Raw genomic sequence first — 20944 nt, forward strand, 5'->3', positions numbered from 1 at the left:
TTCCTTCCCACTCTACAATTCTTGAATTCTGCTCCAGAAGTCGTCCACTTCTCCTCTCCCGACCCAGGTCCCTCACTCAGCCCTCGCTGGGCCTCCTGCCACTTGGTGAGTCCAAGGGAGACTTTGGAGCAGAGCCAGCTACAGGCTTCAGGATTCCTACAATCTCGGCCTGCACCTTCTGTTCCTCCTAGATCAGCTAGCTAGGGGTGATGAGAATTGTAGTTCAACAACATCTGGGGACCCACAGGTGGAGAAAGGCTGAGCTAGAGGCAAAGGGCAGCAGCCGGATATTTAGTTGAGATTCCTTGAGTTGAAATTCCTGCACTGCAGGGGGTTGGACTAGATGGCCTCTGGGGTCCCTTCCAAATCTATGATTCTGTGAGGAGGAGGAGGAAGCAGCTGCCAGGGGATGCAAAGGATCCGTTTTGCAGATTCAGCACTCTCTGCATTTCAAACCATCCTCCCTCTCAGGGGTAAGACCTGAAAAATACAAGAGCACCACCGAGCAGTCAGTGGAAATCTGCTTCAGCAGAATGCGCAGGAGTGCGTGGGCTCCAGGTTAGCTGTGATGCATCAACACCCACCCACCAAGCCAGATGTTTCCTGGAGTTTCTGGAACATTCTTCTCCGGGGGTTTTGGGCCAGTCTGCGGGAGCCCCTTCCGCTTCTCAATATCTGTGCCAGGAAAAATATCAGGGACTGGGAGATGGGGGGGGGGGAGGAAGAGGGGCTGGAGCTCACTGCTCCCCCAGCCACAAGAGAGCAGGTTTGAACTGGGGCCCCCTCCCAAACCAAGCTGAACTATTCATGCCCCCCAACCCCAAAGAAGCTGTTTGGCAGGGGGCTGCTCAGAGCCCTTGCATGGGATGCTCTGCAGGTAGGACACGTTGCTGCCCTCTTCAGGAACACTCCCCACCTGCCTCCCTCCACACAGGCAGGCAGATGCACAGGTAAGACCATGGTCCACTGAGCCCAGTATTGTCTACACTGACCGGCAGCAATGACTCTCCAGGATTTCAGAGCAGCCTCACCATCCCCCCCCAGGTGCCTTCAGGGATGGAACCTGAGCCTTCTGCTGGTGCTCTATTCAGAGAGAAGGGGGTGGGCACACTGCCTTGCAAGGACTGGAGGGGGGCGGGGCACACCTAGAAATGGCATCTGCTCAGGATGTCTCTCTAAAGTTAGGCCAGAGGCTGCGACTTGGAGGGTCTAGCACCCATGTTTGAAATTCAGCCTTGGGGGGGGGGGGTTGCTGGAAAAGACCCCCTTGAGGCTGTGCTGGTGTCCTCTCCCCTGCCAGGCTCCATCTCTCCAGGTGGGGGTGCTCTTGCTGCTGTACCCAAAGCACCCCTCCCGCTCCTTCCTGTGGGAATGTCAGGAGAGGAGATACTGCTTTGATAAGATCTCTCCTCGCTCACTAGTGGGTAAACAGCAGAGCACGTTCCCTTTGCAATCTCTCAAAGGACCTGTTGATGGCATTTGACCACTGTGCTGTTGAGAGTGCATTAACTTATGGTCTGTGCGTGTGGTTTGGGAGCTGCACGGTCGGAGAAAAACAATACTGTCCAGGGTTGTAAAGACTGCGGAGAGAATAATTGGGTGCACTCTTCCCACCTTGGATCAAATCTAGGCTGTCAGGTGTCATAAGAAAGCGGCAGAGATAGCGCAGGATAGTGCGCACCCCGGAAATGATCTCTTTCAGCTTCTGCCTTCTGGAAGAAGGTCCAGGGGTATAAAGACTAGGACTAGCCGCCTGAGAATAAAGATGATCGTAATATTGTAAACCTATTGAAAGCAAGTTGATGATTCGTTAGAATCCTTTAATTAAGCAATCCAGTCTGGCTTGTTCCTGGTAGGTTTCCCCTTTTATTTTCCTCTTAAAATAATAACAGAACAACACAGCCTTCTTTAAAAGGAAGAATAGTTTTATTCACATTCAGTTCACAGCAGGAATCTGAAGGCAGGCTTTATCTTGTGTGAGCTACATCTCAGACTTTCTGCTTGTGGGCTCCATCCTATGCGCTGGCTAAGAGCCAGGAGAGAGAGATGGTTGCGTGGGCAGCCCTTTGATCTGGTCAGCCAGGGTCATCCCCATCAACCTGGTCACACGCAAGAGGAGGAAGCTCCAGTCACCTTCCCCTGGGTGTCCATTCCAGGTTGTACTTGACTGCTCTAGTAATAATACGCCCCCCCTCTGCCAGGTGAGTGGCACTTTCCTGGAGCCCCCTCCCAGGCCGGGAAGGAGAGGCGCTCTCCCGGGACTCTTTCTGAGTCACCACACAGGAAGCACCACCATGCGCTCATTTCCTCACAGAGCCTGCAAAGCACCTGCTGGAGAGGATTTATGGGGTGCCAACCGCTCGCCCCTCCTGACACGCGGAGGCGGCTATTTTCCTGCCTGGGCAGCCGGTGCCAGAGCCCCTGAACTCCCGGGGTCTTTCCTGTCACGTCCCACCGTTCTCTGGAAGAGGGCAAAGGCCCTGGCCAGGGGGACAAGGAGGGCACAGCCCTGGCAGAGGACCGGCTTCTGAGCAGAGGGTCGCAGGGAGCGGAAAGGGAACGGGCACGGCTGCCAGGCTGGTCTGCAAAGCACAGTGTGCTCACAAAGAGGGAGGCATCTCAGGCAGAGGAGAAATAGTTATACCAAGGAATTCTATGGCCTTTTAGAATTGGGGGGTTGATATTGGGGTTTTTTGTTTTGTTACTATGGATGAAGGGTGGTATATTATTATTATTATTATTATTATTATTATTATTATTATTATCACCCCCTTATGCAGGAGGCAGTGAACCAACCTAGATGACTTTGTCGCGGTTCAACAGATGGGGCACATTCATAGAGGAGAGGGCTATTGGATAACAATAACAGTAATAATTTATATGCCGCCCATCTGACTGGGTTGCCACAGCCACTGTGGATGTCTTCCAACAAATATAAAAGCATAATTAAAATTAAAAACCTCCCCGTACAGGGCTGCCTTCAGATGTCTCCCCAAAATTGTGTAGTTCTTTATTTCCTTGACATCTGATGGGACAGCGTTCCACAGGGCGGGCGCCACCACCAAGAAGGCCCTCGGCACTGAGCCTCAGTGTCCGGACAGAACAGTGGGGGTGGAGACGCTCCTTCAGGTCTACTGGACCCAAGCCTTTTAGGGCTGTAAAGGTCAGCAGCACCAACACTTGTGAAATTGTAATGCTTCATTATGCTAGACATCTTAAGGCTCCTTTGGAACTCACTGGGAACATTTTCAACATTGATGGAACAACCGTCAAGTTGTATCTTGTTAAAGTTGTTTGCTGGTTCTTCAAATATTAAATAAAAATATTTTTTTAAAAAAAAAATCCTACCAATCCACTTTTGACTCTGGTGGTCAGTTTGACCAGAAGGCATATCAGGCACCCCAAAATGACCAGAACCCGTCCCCCTAGGTTTTGAAAAGGGGTGCAACATGGGAGGCCTTTAGGCGGCTGGTAGCTCTGAGGCCGGCAGTGCTGGAATCTCAGGGGCTGCTGGAAACCGCAGGATGAGAGGGCACAGCTGGCCCTTCGGTCTGGCCTGAGGACTTCTCAGAAGAGGCATCTGAGTGGCCACTGTGAGACTGGGGTGTGGGACAGGATGGGGACCCTTTGGCCTGATCCAGCAACCAAGCTCTTCCTGTGTTCTTGTTGTCTCATGAGACTCCCCCGTTGCCTCTCAAGAGTTTGCCAAGCTGGACTCCGCACCCCACACTGCCTCTCAGGGAGCCCAAAGGCAGCAGCCTCAGGGGACAGTCAGAAAAGTCTTGGTGGCCTCAGTCTCTGTGGTCGCCTTTGGAGCCGCATGGCACTTGCCTGCTCCCTTCCGGCCACCCTTGGCGGAGCGGGGGCCACCTTGCGCATCCGAAAGCCATGCAACTTCCACCGCCCTTTCCATCTTTCTCATTTGCTCAGGGATGCTTCCTCTCACCTGGCGGCTCCGACTCAGCTGCTGGGACCACCTCCCCCCAACTCGCTGCCCCCCTGCCCTTCCCTCACACAAAGCAGCCAATGGGCAGCTCATTGCAATGGTGCCCCTCCAGCCCAGCAAAGGGCTCCTTCTCCAGCTGCTCCCACCCTCTGGGTCCCAATGGCTGCAGGAGGTCCAGGCCAGGCCAGGCGGAGGGGGGCAGGAAGAGATTGGTGCTCCTGGGAAGGAGGGAGCCTGGCCCAGCTGACTCCCCAGGGAGCTGCTGCTCACAGCTGTTGGGCGAGGAGAAGGGCACCCAGGGAGGCCTCCCCCCCATAGGCCTGGGGGCAGAGTCTTGGGACTTTGCTCTGGGCCCAGGTGGGCCCTTGGAAGCCGCCCAGCCCAGCCCCAAAGCGAGAGGTTCTTGGAACCTGCTGGTGTTTGCAGAGAAAACACCCCGAGATGTTGGGCTCCAGAGCCAAGCCCCGTCCATGCCTAAAACAGCACTGGCAGTACTGCCTTGGCATGGGGATCTCCTGGCAGTGCCCGCTGCCAGCCGGAATCCTGCATCCTGTTTGCTTCCTGCGCGGCAGCTGCCAGCTTGGCCCTGGGGGTCGAACAGAGGTTTGCCCTCCTGCTGGGAGCTGCGATGCCCCCTTGCCCAGGGCGCTGAACCCTCTCCCCTTGGTGGGTGCCAGGATGCCCACCCAGGGCCCTTGCCTTTTTCAAAGGCTGCCTGCAGAGATCAGAGAGTGGCACATGGGACAGATGGGGCTGCCAGAGAGCTGGGGGGAGATTCCCCCCCCCTGCCTCTCTTTCTCCCAGCAGCTCAGACATGCCAGAGAGGGGCGGCCCTCAAGTCCTTCTGCAATAGTGCTATGGGGTAGGGAAGCCCACCTCGTCCTCTGGCATTAAATTCCCCACCCTCTTGCTGCCATTGCTGTGGCCGAGGCTTGGCCGCTGGGATGTGCAGTGGAAAAAGGGGTCCAGGAGGGGCCTGGGTGATGCTATGGGGCAGAGAGATAGGGAGGAGGGGGGCAGGCAAGGTGCCAAGCGAGGAGAGGGCAGCCAGGCAGGGAGAGGGTGGGAAGAGAGGAGCCAAGGGGAACCCCAACAGAGTTGCCACACCGCACCCCGCCAAAAGGGCACAGCCAAGAAATTCTGGCCGTAAAAACATGGTGTTGGAAGGGACCTCCAAAGGCCATCTAGTCCAACCCCTGGCAATGCAAGAATCACAGCTCCAGGATCCCTGATGGAGGGCCGCTCCATCTGTTTAAAGGCCCCAATGGAGGAGGGGCCACCATCGCCTGAGGTCACAGAATCCTAGAAGTGCAGAGCCGGAAGGGACCCCTGGGGGTCATCCAGCCCAGCGCCCTGCAATGCAGGAATCTCAGCTCAGGCATCCCTGACAGATGGCCTTCTAGACTCTGCTTAAAGACCTTCAAGGAAGGAGAGGCCCCCACCTCCAGAGGGAGTCTGTTCCACTGCCAAATGGCTCTTACTTCTCAAAAGGAACTGGAATGAGCCGCCAATTATTGTCATCAGGATAGAAGGGAAGCAGACACAGATTCTTCCGGAACCAAACATCTGCCAGTGCCGAATGTGGTGGCTATTAATGGGGGCAGCATTGAGAGGCCTGTGCTGGCCCTCCGTTTGGTTCTGGGCTGGATTCCATGCGCTGCCCCCCCAAAACCTACTATTATTTTATTTAGTAAATTTGTATACAGTACCACCATCAGATCACAGGGCAGTTCACAACTAAAAATACAAAATCAAAACACAAGATATGTAATAAAACATAAGCAATATGGGCCAATGTCCTCCCTCCCGGGCACATTTCAAAGGCTGCAGAATGTTAACCAGCCCAACGCCTGGCCCAAGATTCATGCCCCTCTGTGCCCGTGGGCGCTGGCTGCCTCAGAGGTGATGTGCAGCTGTGCGCATCTGCATCCCATGCGCCGGGGGCTCAGAGGAGGAAGCAAGGCTGCTGCAAATGGCAGGAGGGGGCAGCGTGGCTCTTGCGCATGAATCCTGCTGGTGGTCTTCCCACGATGGGCATCTGGTTGGCCACTGGGAGAAGAGGATGCTGGGTGAGGTGGGCAATGGCCCTGATCCAGCTGCAGGCTCTCCCGCCAGGAGGAGGGTGGCCTGGCTGGCTTCTTCCCCCAGTGGTGGTGGAGGGGTCGCAGGAGAGTTACCTCGATGCCCCGCAGGGCACCCCCTCTGGGGCTCCCAACTGGAGGCCTTCCCGGAGGGCATGAATCAGCTTTTCGCAGCTTGTTAAAAAATCCCCGTCCCACCTCCTCTTGTTTTCGTGCCTCTGACCAGGAAATGAGCTTTGCCACTTTGCCAGGGAGAGTCAGCTGGAGGCCAGGCCCATAAAGCTCCCCTTTATAAGCACCTGTGGGGCAGACATTCCGCAGGGAGACCGAGGCAGGAGGAGAAGCAGCCTCCCCCAGAACCCAGAGACCCACGGGAAGCCCCACGATGGCTGCGAAGGCGAGGCTGGGGGCAGCAGCGGCATTCTGGGCCCCCCTGAGGGGCTGCCTGCTCCTCGCGCTCCTGCTCCAGCTGCCAGGAGCAAGGGCCCTTTGCTACTTCCATGCGCAAGGTGAGGCGGCCGTGGGGGAAACAGGCGGGGGGGGGGGGCAAGGGGAGGGACAACAGAGAATTGTGGAGTTGGAGTGACCCCAAAGGCCATCCAGCCCAATCCCTCTGCAGTGCAGGAATCTCAACGAAAGCATCCGTGGCAGAGGGTCACCCAAGCTCTGCTCAAAAGCCTCCAAGGAAGGAGAGTCTCCCGTCTGTTCCACTATCAAACAGCTCTTGCCACCAGAAAGTTCCCCCTGATGTTGAGTCAGAATCTCCTTTCTGGTAACTTGGGTTCGAGTCCTACCATCTAGCACAGGAGAAAACAATCTTGCTCCATGTGACTGACCTGGAGAGACTGGAAGATCAGGAAGGGCCATCAGGCGCCCTTGGGCTACGCAGCCTTGAGGCTACCCAAGGCTAGCACAAATCTTCAAAGGTACAGAAATATTGCAAAGAAGTGGACTCACTGGCAGGGTTTGAGTCGTAAGCACTTACAATCAAGAAAATCAAGGTAGAGAATGTATGGTAATAATTGAAAGAATCTAGAGGCAATTAGAGAACAATCAAGGTATAATAATGATAAGAATATAGTAACATTTTATTTTTATTTTAAGAAAGCTATATTAAAAGAAAATTAAACAAGTAGAAGAAGTAAATATGCAAGAAACCAGAAGAGGAAGTTGAGGGAAGTTTTGGGGGGGGGGGTTGTATCTGGGGATGTTGTCTTTTATTTTTGTGAACAATGTTACAGTGATGAATATAAAACTGCAAAATTTAATTAAAAATATATATTTTTTAAACAAATAAATCTTCACATGGCAAAGGAGCAGATTCAGACTTGACCTTAGGAAGACCCTTGTGACAGTAAGAGTGATTCAACCTGGAGGATGGCGGACTCTCCTCCCATGGAGGTTTTTAAGCAGAGGTCAGGCGGCCATCTGTTAGGGTTCCCTCAGCCGAGAGGGTTGGGCTGGATGATCCCTGGGTTTCCCTTGCCACCCTACAAGCCTGATTCTAGAGAGGCAGGAGGAGACTGGCGGTGGCCCAAGAGCACCCAGGGCTCCCCGCTTGGCCGGGATCTGGCAGAGCCCAGGGCCAGATCCGGCGCCAGCCCTTCTCCCTGACCGCCCTCCCTCCTTCCTTCCAGCCCCCTGCCTCTACAAGGAGAAGCTCTTTGGCCCCGGAGAGTCCTGGCAGGATGCCAACTGCTCCAAGTGCTTCTGCCTGGACCCCCTCGGCGTGGGCTGCTGCGACATGTGAGTTGGGCCAGGGGGGGGTGCATGTGGGCTGCAATGAGGGGAAACGCAAGGAGACCCCCCTCCCAAGTAGCAGCTCCCAGAGGGACCACACCTGGAAGGGGCCCGGGCAGGTGAGGCACCTGGAAGAGGCCACCCAGGGTGAAAATGGGGTCCTGGCCCCTGAGGCTCGCCTGGCATCGCGGCACCCGGGGCCAAGGCTGGGCAAAGGGGTCATTTCTGGGACACAGGAAAGAGTAGGGAGAGGCGAGCAAAAGTCAGGGATTGGGACCCGGTGATGCTGTCTGAGCAGATTTGAGTCCGGGATGTGAGGAAATGCAGAGTCTTGCAGCACATGAGACTCTTCAACTCGGGGCGAAAGATTTGCCCCACGATGGGCAAAAGAAATTCTGCACTGAAGGGGGGGGTTGGACTGGAGGGCCCTCGTGGGCCCTCCCAACTCTACACTTCTTTGAGGGGCTCACTGAGAAGCAACCAAGGAGGGGTGAAGTCTGACCCCCGTTTCTGAGTGGGGAGGGGACCCGCCTGGCGCAGCCGCTTAGAGGGCCAGGGAGGGCCGAGTTCGAATCCTCTCCCGCTGGTCTCACTGGAGGAACAGAGCCAGCCCCATGCCCCCCCCATGCCCAGCCTAGCAGGTGCAAAGTTGGGAGGGAGGAGACCTTCACAGCCCCAGCTCAGCTCCTTGAGGGATGGCAGGATCAAGCTGAGAGGCAGTCGGGTGTCTGGGAGAGATGCCTCCTCCTCCTCCTCGCTCCCTGCCAAGTCGCCCCCCCTCAGGGCCCAGCCACACCCTATAAATCAGCCACAGGGCATTGTGGGGCCCAGAGTCCTCCCCACCCACATCAACCACCCCAAGGAGGGGAGCTGCATGGCTGAAAGCAGGAGGATTGGGGCCTCCTCAGCACCCAGTAGCTGCAGGGAGCCTGGATCAGGCCCACAGTGCCATTGGGGGGGAGTAGGCTGAGGGGGGTGCTTTTGCTCTGAGAAGCTCAAGAGCCACTAGACTGGATGGGCCTGATCCGGCAGCCTCTCCCCATGTTCTTATTGCCCCCCTCCTCCTCGCAGGATGCAGCCTCCGGTCGACTTCCCCGCCTGGTGCGAAGCGCGCTACGACTCCCGGGCCTGCAAGATCTCGCTGGTGCAGAAAGGCAGGCCGAGGCTGCCCTGCGTGAACAGCCTGGAGCCCGGCTGGGGGTCAGGCCAGGCCCCTGAGCAGCAGCCCGGCAGCCGGGGGGGGCCCAAGGCCCGGCTGGGGAGGAAGAGCCTGGAAGCAAAGCGCTGAAGGGGGGGTGCAGAAAGAGGGTCTTGCTAGCCACCATCACCAGAGGACCCCCCCTGCACCTGTAGAGCAAGACCTCCCCCCAGCTTTGCTTACTGCCCATCCCTGCCCGCTTCCTATGGTGGGGGCACCTTGCCCCTTCCCTCCTCCAGATGCCAAGCGGGGAGGGTGCCAGCACCCGGACCCTCTCCTGATCAGACACCTTTGCCATGAATTCCCCCAGAAATTGGGGTCTGGCTGGCTCCCCACCCCTGCAGATATTGGCCCTGCTTTTATACCCAAATATTTACAAAATGGGGTGGGCAGGGGGTGTGGATGTCCTGGGCTGCTGCCCCCCATTTCCAGCTTCTTCTCCCCCCCCCCCCAGTCTGCTGGCTCCTGTTAAGCAGCCAAAGCCCCCCACCCCCCAAAAAACCCACTAAAGGGAACCACTAAAGAGAACTAGGGGTCCAGACCACTTTGTGCGGGGGGGGGGTGCCATGAGGGAAGAGGGCTGGGCCTGACCCAGAGATGGGCGCGATCCGCAGCCAAAGCTATTCCTTAGGGCGTAGAGAGGGCATGTCTGACTCTGCAAATAAACACCCCATGAAACAGCAGAAAGGCTCTGGTGCCGTGGATTTTTTGGGGGGGGGAGACATGGGCAGGAGGGGAAGGGTCTCCCGTGGCCCCCACCCTCCTGGGCAAAGGATGGCACCTGCAGAGTATGGGGGGGCAGCCATTGCAGCAGATTTTTATTAACCAACAGACACAAAACACAGCATTGGGGGAGATGAAGCTGGGAAGCCCCTCCAGCTTTTCACCACAGTGACCCCCCATGGTTTGCAGCAGCCCCCCCCCCCACGACACTCTGGAAAAAAGGACAAGGGCAGGTTGGAGGCAGCGCCCCCCTTCTCCATGGGAGAAATTCACACACCAGACGGGGAGTGGGGCAGGGAGAGGGAGGGAGCCCAGCTGAAGAGCCCCCCCCCCCCGCTTGCACCCCAGACCTTCCAGCCAAAGCCCCCCCCAATCAGGATCATGCCTCTCTGAGGCCACACGGAGGAACAGGACACTCAGACACGCAGAGGAGCCCTCAGATGGTGAGGGAGTTGGCGCCAGGGACCTGGGAGACGGAGGAGGCCAGGAGCGGGTTGGTGGGCAGGACCTTGATGGGCAGGTCCCAGCTGAAGGTGTCGACGTCCATCTGCTCCACCCCCGACCACCGGGAGGCTTCTTCCGAGGGGGGGCCCTCCGGGGGGGCCTGCCGCTGCGACGCCTCGCGGGACGTCACAAACTCAAAGTGCAGACGCCACTTCAGGGACACTGCAAAGAGGGGGGGGGCATCAGCAGAGGCGCTCTGGGCTGCTCCCGCTGAATAACAGCCCCCCCCACTCATCCCCCACCCCACAGCAGCAGGGAGGTGTTTGGGGCCAGCAAGGACCCCCTTCTGTTCAAACCAAGGGAAGGGAGAACACCTGGGGGGCTCCCTCTGTCAGTGGGTGAGAGCCAGCCAAGGGGCAGAGAGAAGGGGGGTGCCCATGGGTCAGGGGTGCCAAGAGAATGCCAGCTTGTGGCTGGTCGGGGGGGGGGGGTCAAAGAGGTGCTTCCAGCAGCAGCTCCCTTTTTGTGACTCTTTTGTAGGTGGCCTGGTTTAGGGGCAAAGGAACTAGCCTCAGAGCTGGCGTACTGGCCTGCCCAGCTTTGCCCACTGGGCACTGACTGGCAGCAGCTCTCTGCAGTTCAGGGGTGCCAGGAGAGTGCCAGCTTGTGGCTGGTACAGGGAGTGGGTTAAAGAGGGGCTTCCAGTAGCAGCTCCCTCTGGCTTAGGGACACAGGAACCACCCTCAGAGCTGGCATACTGGCCTGCCCAACTTTGCCCACTGGGCACTGACTGGCAGCAGCTCTCGGCAGTTTGGTGCAAAAGGTTGACCCACCCATGCCCCTTCTGCCTGCAAAGCAATCGCCCCCCCCCCCCGGAAGCTGGCCGGCCCCTCCCTCCCGGGAACTGGAAGGACTCACCAATGTTGGTGCTGAACCCCGGGGCAGAGCTGAGCGGGATGGGCAGGCTGAAGCTGGTGCGCGAGGTGTGCAGGCAGGACTCCTGGTGGCGGGCATGGGTGCTGTAGGAGACGGGCTGCCCGTGCCGGTGCTGGAAAGCCTCCTGGATCCGCTCCTCCGTCTGCAGGCTCACTAGGTACTAGCAGCCAGAGAGCAGAGGGCAAGCCCAGAGGCCGGATGAGCTCCCGACTGGCATCCCACACCCTTGACTCGCCCACCCCCCATTTTGCCTACCCCGCTCCTTCCGCAGAGCGTCCTGGAGGGCACCCCCCCCCCAGGCCTCACCTGCAGGCACGGGATGTCCCCTTCAGAGAAGTTGAAGGTGCCCACAATGTCTTCGCCAATCTTGTAGACAGCCTTGAAGATGCAGAAGGTGGCCACTTTGCCGCGGGAATTGCTGATGTTGTACAAGTCTGGGAGCAAAGGGGGGGACTTAGTCGGGGGGGAGAGAGTCGCCCCCACCTGGATTTGAAGACGGCTGCGCTCCCCCCGCCCAGTGAAAACCAGCCTCTTGTGCGGTGGCTGAATGAGGCCCTGTGCCCCGTGGCATGATGGGCACCTCAAGCCACACGGAAGAAGGAGCCGGCTCCTTTTCTGCTGCTCCAAAGGGGAGGCCCAGACAAAAGGATGCAAGGTGCAAAGGGGATTCCAGCAAAATATCAGGAAGAACTTTCCAAGTCTCCTGGCGACTTTCTGTTTTTGTGCCCATAACCTAAGTTCCAGGAGTCACATGCAGGGTGGATAAAAATCAATGATTTAAAAAATAATAATTTAAATTGGATTTTAAAAAAAATTAAATTGGATTTTTAAAATAAAATGCTTTCTGAGGAAAAGTCTTTCTAAATATAGCTTTCTTTTTAAGTTATATTATAGTCCAAAAGCTATTCATTAGGAAATAAAGATTTGTTTTAAGTTTTTCATGTGTGCTAAAACTCACTCTAAGTTTTTTTTTAAAATTGTTTAACCACATCAGTTAACAAACATGGATACATATGCTATAATGTTATTGTTTTAGTTAAATAAATTGTTATTAAGGAAATTATTATTTTTCTCCTTCCAATAAAGTACAGCAGGAAAATTGTCCAATTATAAACAGTTAACTTATTAAACCTCACAATAATTTCATAGTCCAAACAAAAAAAATTCCTTCCAGTAGCACCTTAAAGACCAACTAAGTCAGTTCTTGGTATGAGCTTTCGTGTGCATGCACACTTCTTCAGATACACTGAAACAGAAGTTTCCAGACCCTTCTATATAGTGAGAAGGTGGGGAGGGGTATTACTCAGAAGGGTGATGGGAATGGGTGGTTGGCAGATAGCTGTGATGAGCCTGTTGACGACTCTTAACGACTGCAATAGGTCTTACAGGAAAAAGCAAGGGGTGAGAAGGTGAAAAATGGCTTTGTCATGTATAATGAGATAAGAATCCAATGTCTTTGTTCAGACCAGGTCTCTCCATGGTTTTAAGTTTGGTGATAAGTTGTAATTCAGCAGCTTCTCTTTCCAGTCTATTTCTGAAATTCCTTTGTAGTAAAACAGCTACTTTGAGATCTTGTATAGAATGTCCTGGGAGATTGAAGTGTTCTCCTACTGGTTTCTCTGTCTTGTGATTCCTGATGTCCGATTTATGTCCGTTTATTCTTTGGTGTAAGGTCTGGCCTGTTTGTCCAATATAGAGAGCTGAAGGACACTGTTTCATAATTATCTGTCTAGGTATTTCTAACAGTATACCCTAATCAGTAACTTTTTATATAACTGTAAAAACTACTCTGAAAATTTATTATTCTGAAATAATATTATTCTGAAAAGGAAACCTTCATCTGGTTGTAAATATTATACCAGCAGGAATGAGTCTTTCTGTAAAAAAAGGATTGAAACCCAAGTCTTCCTGACTAGTGATTGAAATCGTGATTGAAATCAATTTGATTTAAATTGATATGATTTCATTCAACTCCACCCTAGTCACATGGCAGATAGCTTTTCTTTCTTTCTTTTTTACCATTTCTCAACTTTATTTTCAGGGCAGGAGAGATTTTATTCCATTGTATTGAGCTTGGAAGAGGCTCTGCTCATTTTCTCTTTGGGCTTTGAAGTAAGCAGACAGATCTTCAAAGATGCTGAGCATGTATCCAGCTCCATCGACAGGATCCTTGAACAGGGTCATTTCCCTCATTCGGGGAGACCCTTAAATTACCACGTCTAACTGAGTTTATTCATGCTGCTCTTCCTATATTTCTTTTTTTGACAAATGGCTTTCTCTCCCAGGGCAGTGGGGCAGGAGAGCCAGTGAACTGGGGTGTGTGTGTTGAGGCGACTTACGGAGGCTCTTTCTGGAGGTGGCCGCCATCAGCAGCTCGGTGGCCAAGTCGGCCAGCCGGGAATCCTTCTTGGCCCCCTCCTCCTCCTCCAGGAAGGGGTTGGAGGGGGCCACGGCCTCGTCCTGGGGGCACTGGTAGTCCTTCAGTCCTGCGGAGGGAGAGACAGCATGAGCTGTTTTGCCGGGGGGGGGTCAAGATGTCCTCCCCCCCCCATCCGGTCTGCACAGGGACACCCCCCCCCGGCCTTACCATGCAGCACCAGCACCCGGAAGGGGACGCGAAGGAGCTTGATGGGCGAGTTGACCCTCTGGCAGCCGATGGTCAGCTTGTAGACGTACTTGACCGCCTGCCCCCGGAAGGAGGGGGGGCCGTCCACCGGCAGCGTCTCGCAGTACGAGTCTGGGGAAAGGGGGCCGTGAGCCGTGGGTCTCACCACCATGCCTCCCATGGCTGGGTGGGACGGGGCAGCCAGCAGGAGTAGAAGCAGAGCAAATGAAAAAGCCTTGCGCTGTAGCGGGGTGGGATGGATGACCCATGGGGGTCCCTTTCAACTCTTAATCTTACTCCGAAAGGGCCCAGTTCACAGTGCAGGGCCCTTGCTGCATCCATGTCCCCCAGGATCCTTGAGCAAGCCCCCCAATATCCTCGGCCTGAAAAGCGGGGGGCAGATCTGAGCAAGCTGGGGGGCGTCTTCCACATGCCCCTTCCCCACCTTTTTAGAGACTCTCAACCAGGCAGAGGCTGAGTTTTGCTTTGGGGGGCAGCAGGCAGGGCTCTCAGCCCCACTGCCTGGCTTGCCCTTCCAGATCATCTCTGGGCGGCAATGGAAGTGGGAAAGTGGGGCTGGTGTGTGGGGAGCCCAGAGCCCTTCCCCACCCGAGAGGTCATCCCTCGCCTCCGCCAGCCTTGGGGCTCCCCAGCACTCCTCCCCTAGGGTGGGGGGCAAGGCAGATGGGTGAGAAGGGGCTACTCACAGGTTTTGGACTCTCCTGGATCCAGTCGCAAGTCACAGAAGAGGATCTTTGGGGGGGTGGACAGGATGCAGTGGCCCCGCTCCCCTGCAAGGCAAAAGAAGAAGAAGAAGAGTTGGATTTGATATCCCGCCTTTCACTCCCCTTCAGGAGTCTCAAAGCGGCCAACATTCTCCTTTCCCTTCCTCCCTCACAACAAACACTCTGTGAGGTGAGTGGGGCTGAGAGACTTCAGAGAAGGATGACTGGCCCAAGGTCACCCAGCAGCTGCAGGTGGAGGAGCAGAGACGCAAACCTGGTTCACCAGATTACGAGTCCACTGCTCTTAACCACTACACCACACTGGCTCAAAAGGGGCCATGGGCACAGACTCACGGCCAGGACTACCCGTCGTCCCCCTGCCACCCCGGCAGGCTCTCCTGCCTTCTCCTCCCTTGCCACCGGCCCCCAAGTGACACTCCCTGCCCTGCCCCTCTTTCAGGCCAAGGTCGGAAGCTCTCTGCAAGGAGCTCAGGCTCACCTCTGTTGGGGACAAAAACCGTCTCGTTCTCGGCCTGGACGTCGTGCTGGCTGTCTTCCGAAGGGGGCAGAGCCACCCGGCTCTCGCTGGCGTGGAACTGGCAGTGGATCTGAGCGCTGGCCCAGGCCAGCATTTCACTGGGGGGGGGGAGAGGGGGGGCAGGCCGTGAGGGAGACGAAGCAGAGACCCAGGGAAAGAAGGCCCATGAATGTGAGGAGAGCTTGCAGCTGGATCAGGCCCACCCAGTCCAGCCAGGTGCCTAGGATGGGAAACCCACAAAGAAGATTGGAGCAGAACAGAAACTCCCTCCCCTCCTGGATGCTTGAGCAGAGATTCCTGCATTGCAGGGGGCTGGACTAGATGGCCCTTGGGGGGCCCGTTCCACTCTACGATTCCAGGAGTCTACGATTTAGTTTCCAGCATCTGGGATTCAGAAGCATTGCTGCCTCTAACAAGAGAGGCAGCGCACAGCCGTTCTGACTAGGAGACATCGATGGCCCTCTCCTCCGTGATGAGAGAGGGCAAACGCAGCCTGAAAGACGTCCCAGCTCAGGGGTGTCTGTGTCTTTCCCCCATTCCGTCCCATCAGTGCTTTCAGATTTTCCAGAAAGGTGCCACCTGCTCTCAGTGGCGAAGCTGCATGCTCTGGCACCTGAAAAAGGCTTGCAAGCTGGAACCCCACACTTTCCAGACCCCTTGGGGGTAAAGGACCCCCCAGACCATGTTCCCGTGGCGTCTGGAGGAACCCCAGCCCCTCTTCCTCCCTTCCCCGCACCACACACCAGGTAGGAAAACAACACAAACTATCTAGATCACCCCCTGGCCACTGCTTCTGCTGCCACAACACTCACAAACCCGGGCAGGTTTCAAAAGCCATGAAGGGTCTGAGGCCACAAGATGCCCCTCAAGAATAAATGGGGCTCAAGCCAGGAGTGGAGGTGACCGGCTGGCCCGGCGGGGGGAGGGAGAGGAAATATGCCCTGGCGGGGCTCTGGGAATATTTTTGGGGAGCCTCGAGGGGATGATCCCAGAAGCATGCTTGGAAAACAATGCTCCAAAAATTCCTGATGGTGGAGGACAAGATCACTTGGTACGCCAGCCCCTCTGTCTAACACTTTCCGGGACTTCTACTATTTATTAACAAAAGAAAGTGCATATTTGACCAATAACCCAAACCATAAAACGTCACAGCCCAGAAGGGCATAAGTACAAAAACGGAGGACAGCTCCAAAGGGATAATACAGTACAGTATTAACTCATACAAGGGTCCCCTTTACAATTCCTTATAAAAAATGAGAATATTCTCTGGCTGTAAAGCTGCACCGTTATTCAGATTAAAGGTTCAATATGGTCTTAAATGAGCCAGAAATTAGCTTCTACAGGTGGCGATGGGTGACTTGTGTGCCTCAATTTTTGTATGGAAAATAAAGCCATATTAAAAACCAGTCATTCAAGCTGCACCCTTTTCAAGAAGGGCAACTTGCCAAACCCTGGAATGCCAGCAATCAAAATTATCAAGATTAAAGGTCTTCCAGGATTCGAAAACACAGCTCTGGGCTGCAGTAAAGAGGTGAAAAGTTATTTCCTTTCCACGTCCCCTTCTGTTTCCTTCCACATAGAGGCTCAAAGATGGGAGCGCTTTCACAGAAACGTTCTGCAGCGCAGGAGACAGGAAGGAAGCTTGTGGCACCCCAGAGTGAGCCGAGAGCCACGAAACTGCTCTGCCAGGCGACTATGGGGTGCAGCGCTCACCAGGCAGTCTCAGAGCCCCCCTGGCACTGCGCCAAGCTGGTCCCAGCCACTGAGAGGTCCAGGAGAACCGGGGGGGGGGTGTCCCCTTCCCACTGTCCATCTCCCAGCACAAGTCACCCACCAGGGAGACCATGGTTGGATTCCACCTCACAGCCTGCCTTGAAACCATGAGCACCTGGTTCCTCACCTGGGGGTTCGCCTGGAGGCCCCTCCTCACAAAGGAGGCACCAGCAGAGGCAGAAACGGGGAGTGTCTGGCCTGGGGTGCCAGCCATGGCCTCTCACCGAAAATGGGCCTGGCCATAGGCAGCCCAGCCGCACACAGGCTAAGTGGAAGGAGAGGCTGGCAGATATTGGAGACCATGGACCAGAAACTCCAAAAGTCTGCTTCTCCTCCCTTCCACATGCTGCCAGTGACTCCCCCCATGGCCACTGGGGGTCCTTGTCTTGCTGCTATGAGCTGCTTTTTAATTACTCTGCCATTAGCCACTCTGAAGGTCTTTCTGACCAAAAGATCAGAATAAAAACACCGTAAATAAAACAACCATTTCTGCATCAAACGGAAGTGGGGGAAAGGCGGGGGTCCCGAGAGGCCGTCGAAGGAGGGTTTTGCAATGCCACACCAAGCCAGAACTGGCCCCGGGAAGGCAGACCCACTTGGCTGCCACAGCTGCTCCCTTTGGGGTGGCCAGGATGCGCCCCGGGAGATTGACAGAAGCAAAGAGGGTCTGGGCCAGCCCTTCCCACACTTGGCTGCCCCCACCCTCAGGCTCCAGGAGATGGCTGCCCGGTTCATGCCGGCTCCAGATGATTGGGAGGAGAAAAACGAGCAGGAGCACATGAGAGCAAGCCAGTCAGTTGGGGGGCTAATTATTGTTATTATTCTACTGTGCACCAAACCCAACCTGCTGCCCTCCCTTGCTGGACATCTCCTTACTGCACCACACAGACTTTATAGACACAGAGTTGGGAGGGATCCCAGGGGTCATTTAGTCCAACCCCCTGTGATGCAGGAGTGGCAACCGCAAAGCCCATCAACAGCCTGCACAGGCCAGCCGGCTGAAAAACAAATACCCCACCTGAGGACCTGGGCACTCAAGCCTAGTGCCCAAACAGGTCAGGCCAGTTTCACCGCCTAAGCAGGCTGGCCGGAGTGGAGAAGCATCTCTCTCAGGATCTGGCAGGTGACAAGGAAGGCAGCCATCGCAGGTCAGGGCCTGAGGCCAAAAGCGGGAGGGGAGGGCTGCCAATCCAGCTGGCACGCAGAGGCTGGGCTCAACCAAACACCCACGGAGCTCCTTTCTGAGGAGACCAGCATCTTCCAGGGCAGGCTGGCTGGGCGAAGGCCACCCAAAGGAAGCCTGCAGAGGACCCCCTCCTCCTGAGGGAGCCCCGGCCACAGTGCTGAGGGGCTGCAAGCCCCCCTCTGCCGCATGGGCATGGAGCAAGCAGAATGGCAACCTCAAAGGCCTGTGGCAATGCAAGAAAATGGAGCCCAGGCTGGCACAGCCAGTGGGTGGGGGGGGGGAAGGGGCCGGCAGCGTCTTGGCTGCTTTGCACTGGGCAGGGAAGCCTTAATGGATCTCTGTGTACTCTCAGCACTTATCTGTACAGTACTGTACTTCCTCAAGTCCTTAACTGCTCCCAGGTTCACCTGTGACTGCTCAATTGCTACATAAAACCTTGCATCAGTTGCTGGGGCAGCCTCCCTCTCTCGATTCCGGTAGGTAGCCGTCTTGGTCTGAAGCAGTCAAAATAAATTGAAAAATTGTCCAGTAGCATCTTCGAGACCAACTAAGTTTGCTCTGGCTATAATCTTTCTTGTGCATCTGAAGACGTCTGCCTGCGGAGGAGGCCTGGCGCCAGGCTCAGGAAAAGAGCCCCGAGGCCACAGGGCAGAAAGGCCGCTGCTCCCCAGCCCTGCCGCAGACTCCTGCAACCGTTGGCCAGGCGGCTCCCAAACAGCCGCTGTGAGGGGCAAGGAGCCTCCCTGGACCTCAGCGCATCCGGTCAGTGAGCCAAGGCCTAGCAAGACCCCCAACTCCCTGCCTGGCCTGACCTGACTCACTGGTCTCCCCCACTGATCCCATCCTTTAAATAAATAGACCCCTGTACTGGATCTGTCCAGTCCAGCATCCAGTGCTCCAAGCAGCCGGAGCTCACAGTGCCTCTTCTGGGAAGTGCCAAGGAGGATATCAGCCCCTGCTTTCAAGGGGGGGGGGGGTCAACACTCCCCACAAACGCTCCTAACTAGCATCAGAAGACAGGCCTACCCTTTCGGGAAAATGTGGTGGCTGAGCAGTGGTGAGGCCTGGCGGGTAGACCTGCCCACTAAGAAACTTGCCCTGCAGAGGGTTGGACTAGAGGACCCCTGGGGACCCCTCACCTCTCTGATCCACCCTTTCTCAGTGAGTCAGCCCAGCATCCAGGTTGCTCTTTCAACCCACAGGGAGCCTCCCACCCCCCAGCAAGCCCTTTATGAATGGCACTGCTGATGCAATCAACTCTGCACCCCTCCCCCAAAATGCCAACACGGCAGCACTGGACATGCCCAGCCCTAAACTGGGATTCCTGCACTGGATTTCCTTGCAAGGCTGGCGTAATCCACACTCGCTCAGCCACAGCCCTGCAATGATGGGACTTGACTTGATCTGCACTGGCAGAGAATTTTTTTAAATGTTTACGATCTCAGAAAAACATTCCTTTGGGGTGAAATAAGCTCAGTTTAAAAGAATGTGAACTGAATTGGTTTCTGTTTCTGAATTTACACTCAGTCCCGGCCCTCTCCAAATTGCATTGCTATTTCTCCACTAGCAAATGCTGGGACATCGGGCAGCCCACACAGTCGCCCAGAGGAGCTCCACTAGCAAAAACCAGCAAAAAATTCCAAGTTCCTTCTCTAGATAATGGGTGTTTCACACTCATCTTCTCTTTGCCTAATTGGCTGGATCCACCTTCCTGAATGGCAATCATTGAGACGGCTTCATCCATTGGCTAGAAGCCCATCAACCAGGAAGAAGCAAACGCTTCACAAAACAGCAGGGAGCAGTTTCTGATCTCTGGGTGCAAAGCCGGGCCTAAGATTTCAGATCAAAACTGCAAAGTGGAAGGAGAGGGGGACCATTTTCTGCCTCCCCACTTCCAGCTACTCTCCGAAGACTGGAGAAGAGACCCTCTTAAGAATATTAGGGGGGTGGGCAGGGCCAGATTTAGGTTTGATGAGGCCCTAAACTCCTGAAGGTAATGGGGCCCTTTCTATGTCCAGCTGTCCTTTGTCAACAACAAATTGTTGCTGTTTTTTGTGTTGAATATATGCTAGATGGTCATTTATGGACCTGATAGGTATCTCAAGCCATTTGCACATGTTGCCCTGCAACCAGTCCATGCAGAATGTAGGCACCCTGTATATAGAAAGGAGCAAGCTGGTGATATTTCAGGGAGCAGGCAGGGCTCATTGCTTACATCCTAGGAGCCTACACTACACAAAACACAGTTGCTGTTTGCAGGTTTTATTCTATTTGTTTTTTATATCTTATATTTTGGAAATGTACATCTGTGTAATTCCGGTGCTGGGGGAAGGACTGGCCCAGGCTTCTTCCTCAAGCCCGGCCCTCCAGATGTTTTGAGACTACAATTCCCATCATCCCTGACCGCTGGCCCTGCTAGCTAGGGATCCTGGGAGGGCGAGGTTGAGGAAGAAGCCTGGACTAGACCATGGGAAAAAAGAAGATCATAGTTTAGCTGATTTTCTGCTTATAAAAAATCGCCCTTAGATACCCCGTTGTTGCGCCCAGGACCTCAGTTTAAGGCGCCCTTCAGCTCCTGGCTTCCCATCTCGGTTGCTTGGCGCGTTTCTCGTGCAAAAGGCTGAAGCGACGCAGCAATGCACGCGCTCGCCGTTCCGACGTTTCCCGGCCCCCGCAGCCTCCTCCTCCTCCTCCCCGGCCGGCCCCCGCCTGCCCTCCTTCCCTCCCTCCGGCCGGGCTCTACCTGGAGGCGGACGTGGCGTCGGGCGGCAGCGGGTTGCGCAGCGTGACCAGGCACTCGAGGGGCTCCCCGGCCAGGAAGACCGCCCCGCGGAGCAGCGCCGCCGACACCTCGATCATGGCGAGGGACCCAGGCGTCCGGGAGGGGAGAGCGCCACGGGGACCCGCCCGGCTCCCACCCAGGCCCCGCTCGGCTGTCCTCGGAAGCGCCCGCCCGGAGGCCCCGCCCACCCTGCCTGCCTGCCTGCCTTCGGCACAGCTCGGCTCCTTCCGCTCCCGCCATCCCCGCCCCCGAACCATCCTCGGCACA

General features: G+C 55.6%; 1 protein-coding gene and 1 long non-coding RNA gene across 3 annotated transcripts; both read right to left on the reverse strand.

Annotated features, from left to right (window-relative positions):
• Positions 1–1907: 1907 nt before the first annotated feature.
• On the reverse strand, positions 1908–5201 carry LOC310827224. Its single transcript, XR_014556232.1, has 2 exons — positions 3412–5201; positions 1908–3364 (listed from the first exon to the last, which is right to left on the reverse strand). It is a non-coding gene; the product is annotated as an uncharacterized lncRNA (long non-coding RNA).
• A 1890-nt stretch (positions 5202–7091) lies between these two features.
• Positions 7092–20891, reverse strand: RGP1 (RGP1 homolog, RAB6A GEF complex partner 1). Of its 2 annotated transcripts, none has more exons than XM_083702849.1 (8): positions 20639–20891; positions 14898–15034; positions 14381–14464; positions 13656–13805; positions 13408–13554; positions 11375–11502; positions 11051–11228; positions 7092–10354 (listed from the first exon to the last, which is right to left on the reverse strand). In XM_083702849.1, exons 1-8 carry the CDS (start codon positions 20752–20754, stop codon positions 10125–10127), a joined length of 1170 nt encoding a protein of 389 aa, XP_083558975.1. In that variant the 5' UTR covers positions 20755–20891; the 3' UTR covers positions 7092–10124. The 2 variants fall into 2 exon arrangements, with proteins under 2 accessions (XP_083558975.1, XP_083558974.1); XM_083702848.1 differs by having other exon boundaries at positions 13408–13578; positions 20639–20884.
• Between the last annotated feature and the right edge of the window lie 53 nt (positions 20892–20944).

Source organism: Podarcis gaigeae (genome assembly GCF_964106915.1).
Source record: "Podarcis gaigeae genome assembly, chromosome: 11".
In the NCBI taxonomy this organism is placed as follows: domain Eukaryota; kingdom Metazoa; phylum Chordata; class Lepidosauria; order Squamata; family Lacertidae; genus Podarcis; species Podarcis gaigeae.

Coding starts and splice junctions, on each gene's coding strand:
- RGP1 (XM_083702848.1), bottom strand. CDS start 20,754: ATGATCGAGGTGTCGGCGGCGCTGCTCCGCGGGGCGGTCTTCCTGGCC. Junction 11,503..13,407: donor CACCTCCAGAAAGAGCCTCC/GTAAGTCGCCTC, acceptor CTTTGCTCCCAG/ACTTGTACAACATCAGCAAT. Junction 10,355..11,050: donor GGGGTTCAGCACCAACATTG/GTGAGTCCTTCC, acceptor CCCTCTTTGCAG/TGTCCCTGAAGTGGCGTCTG.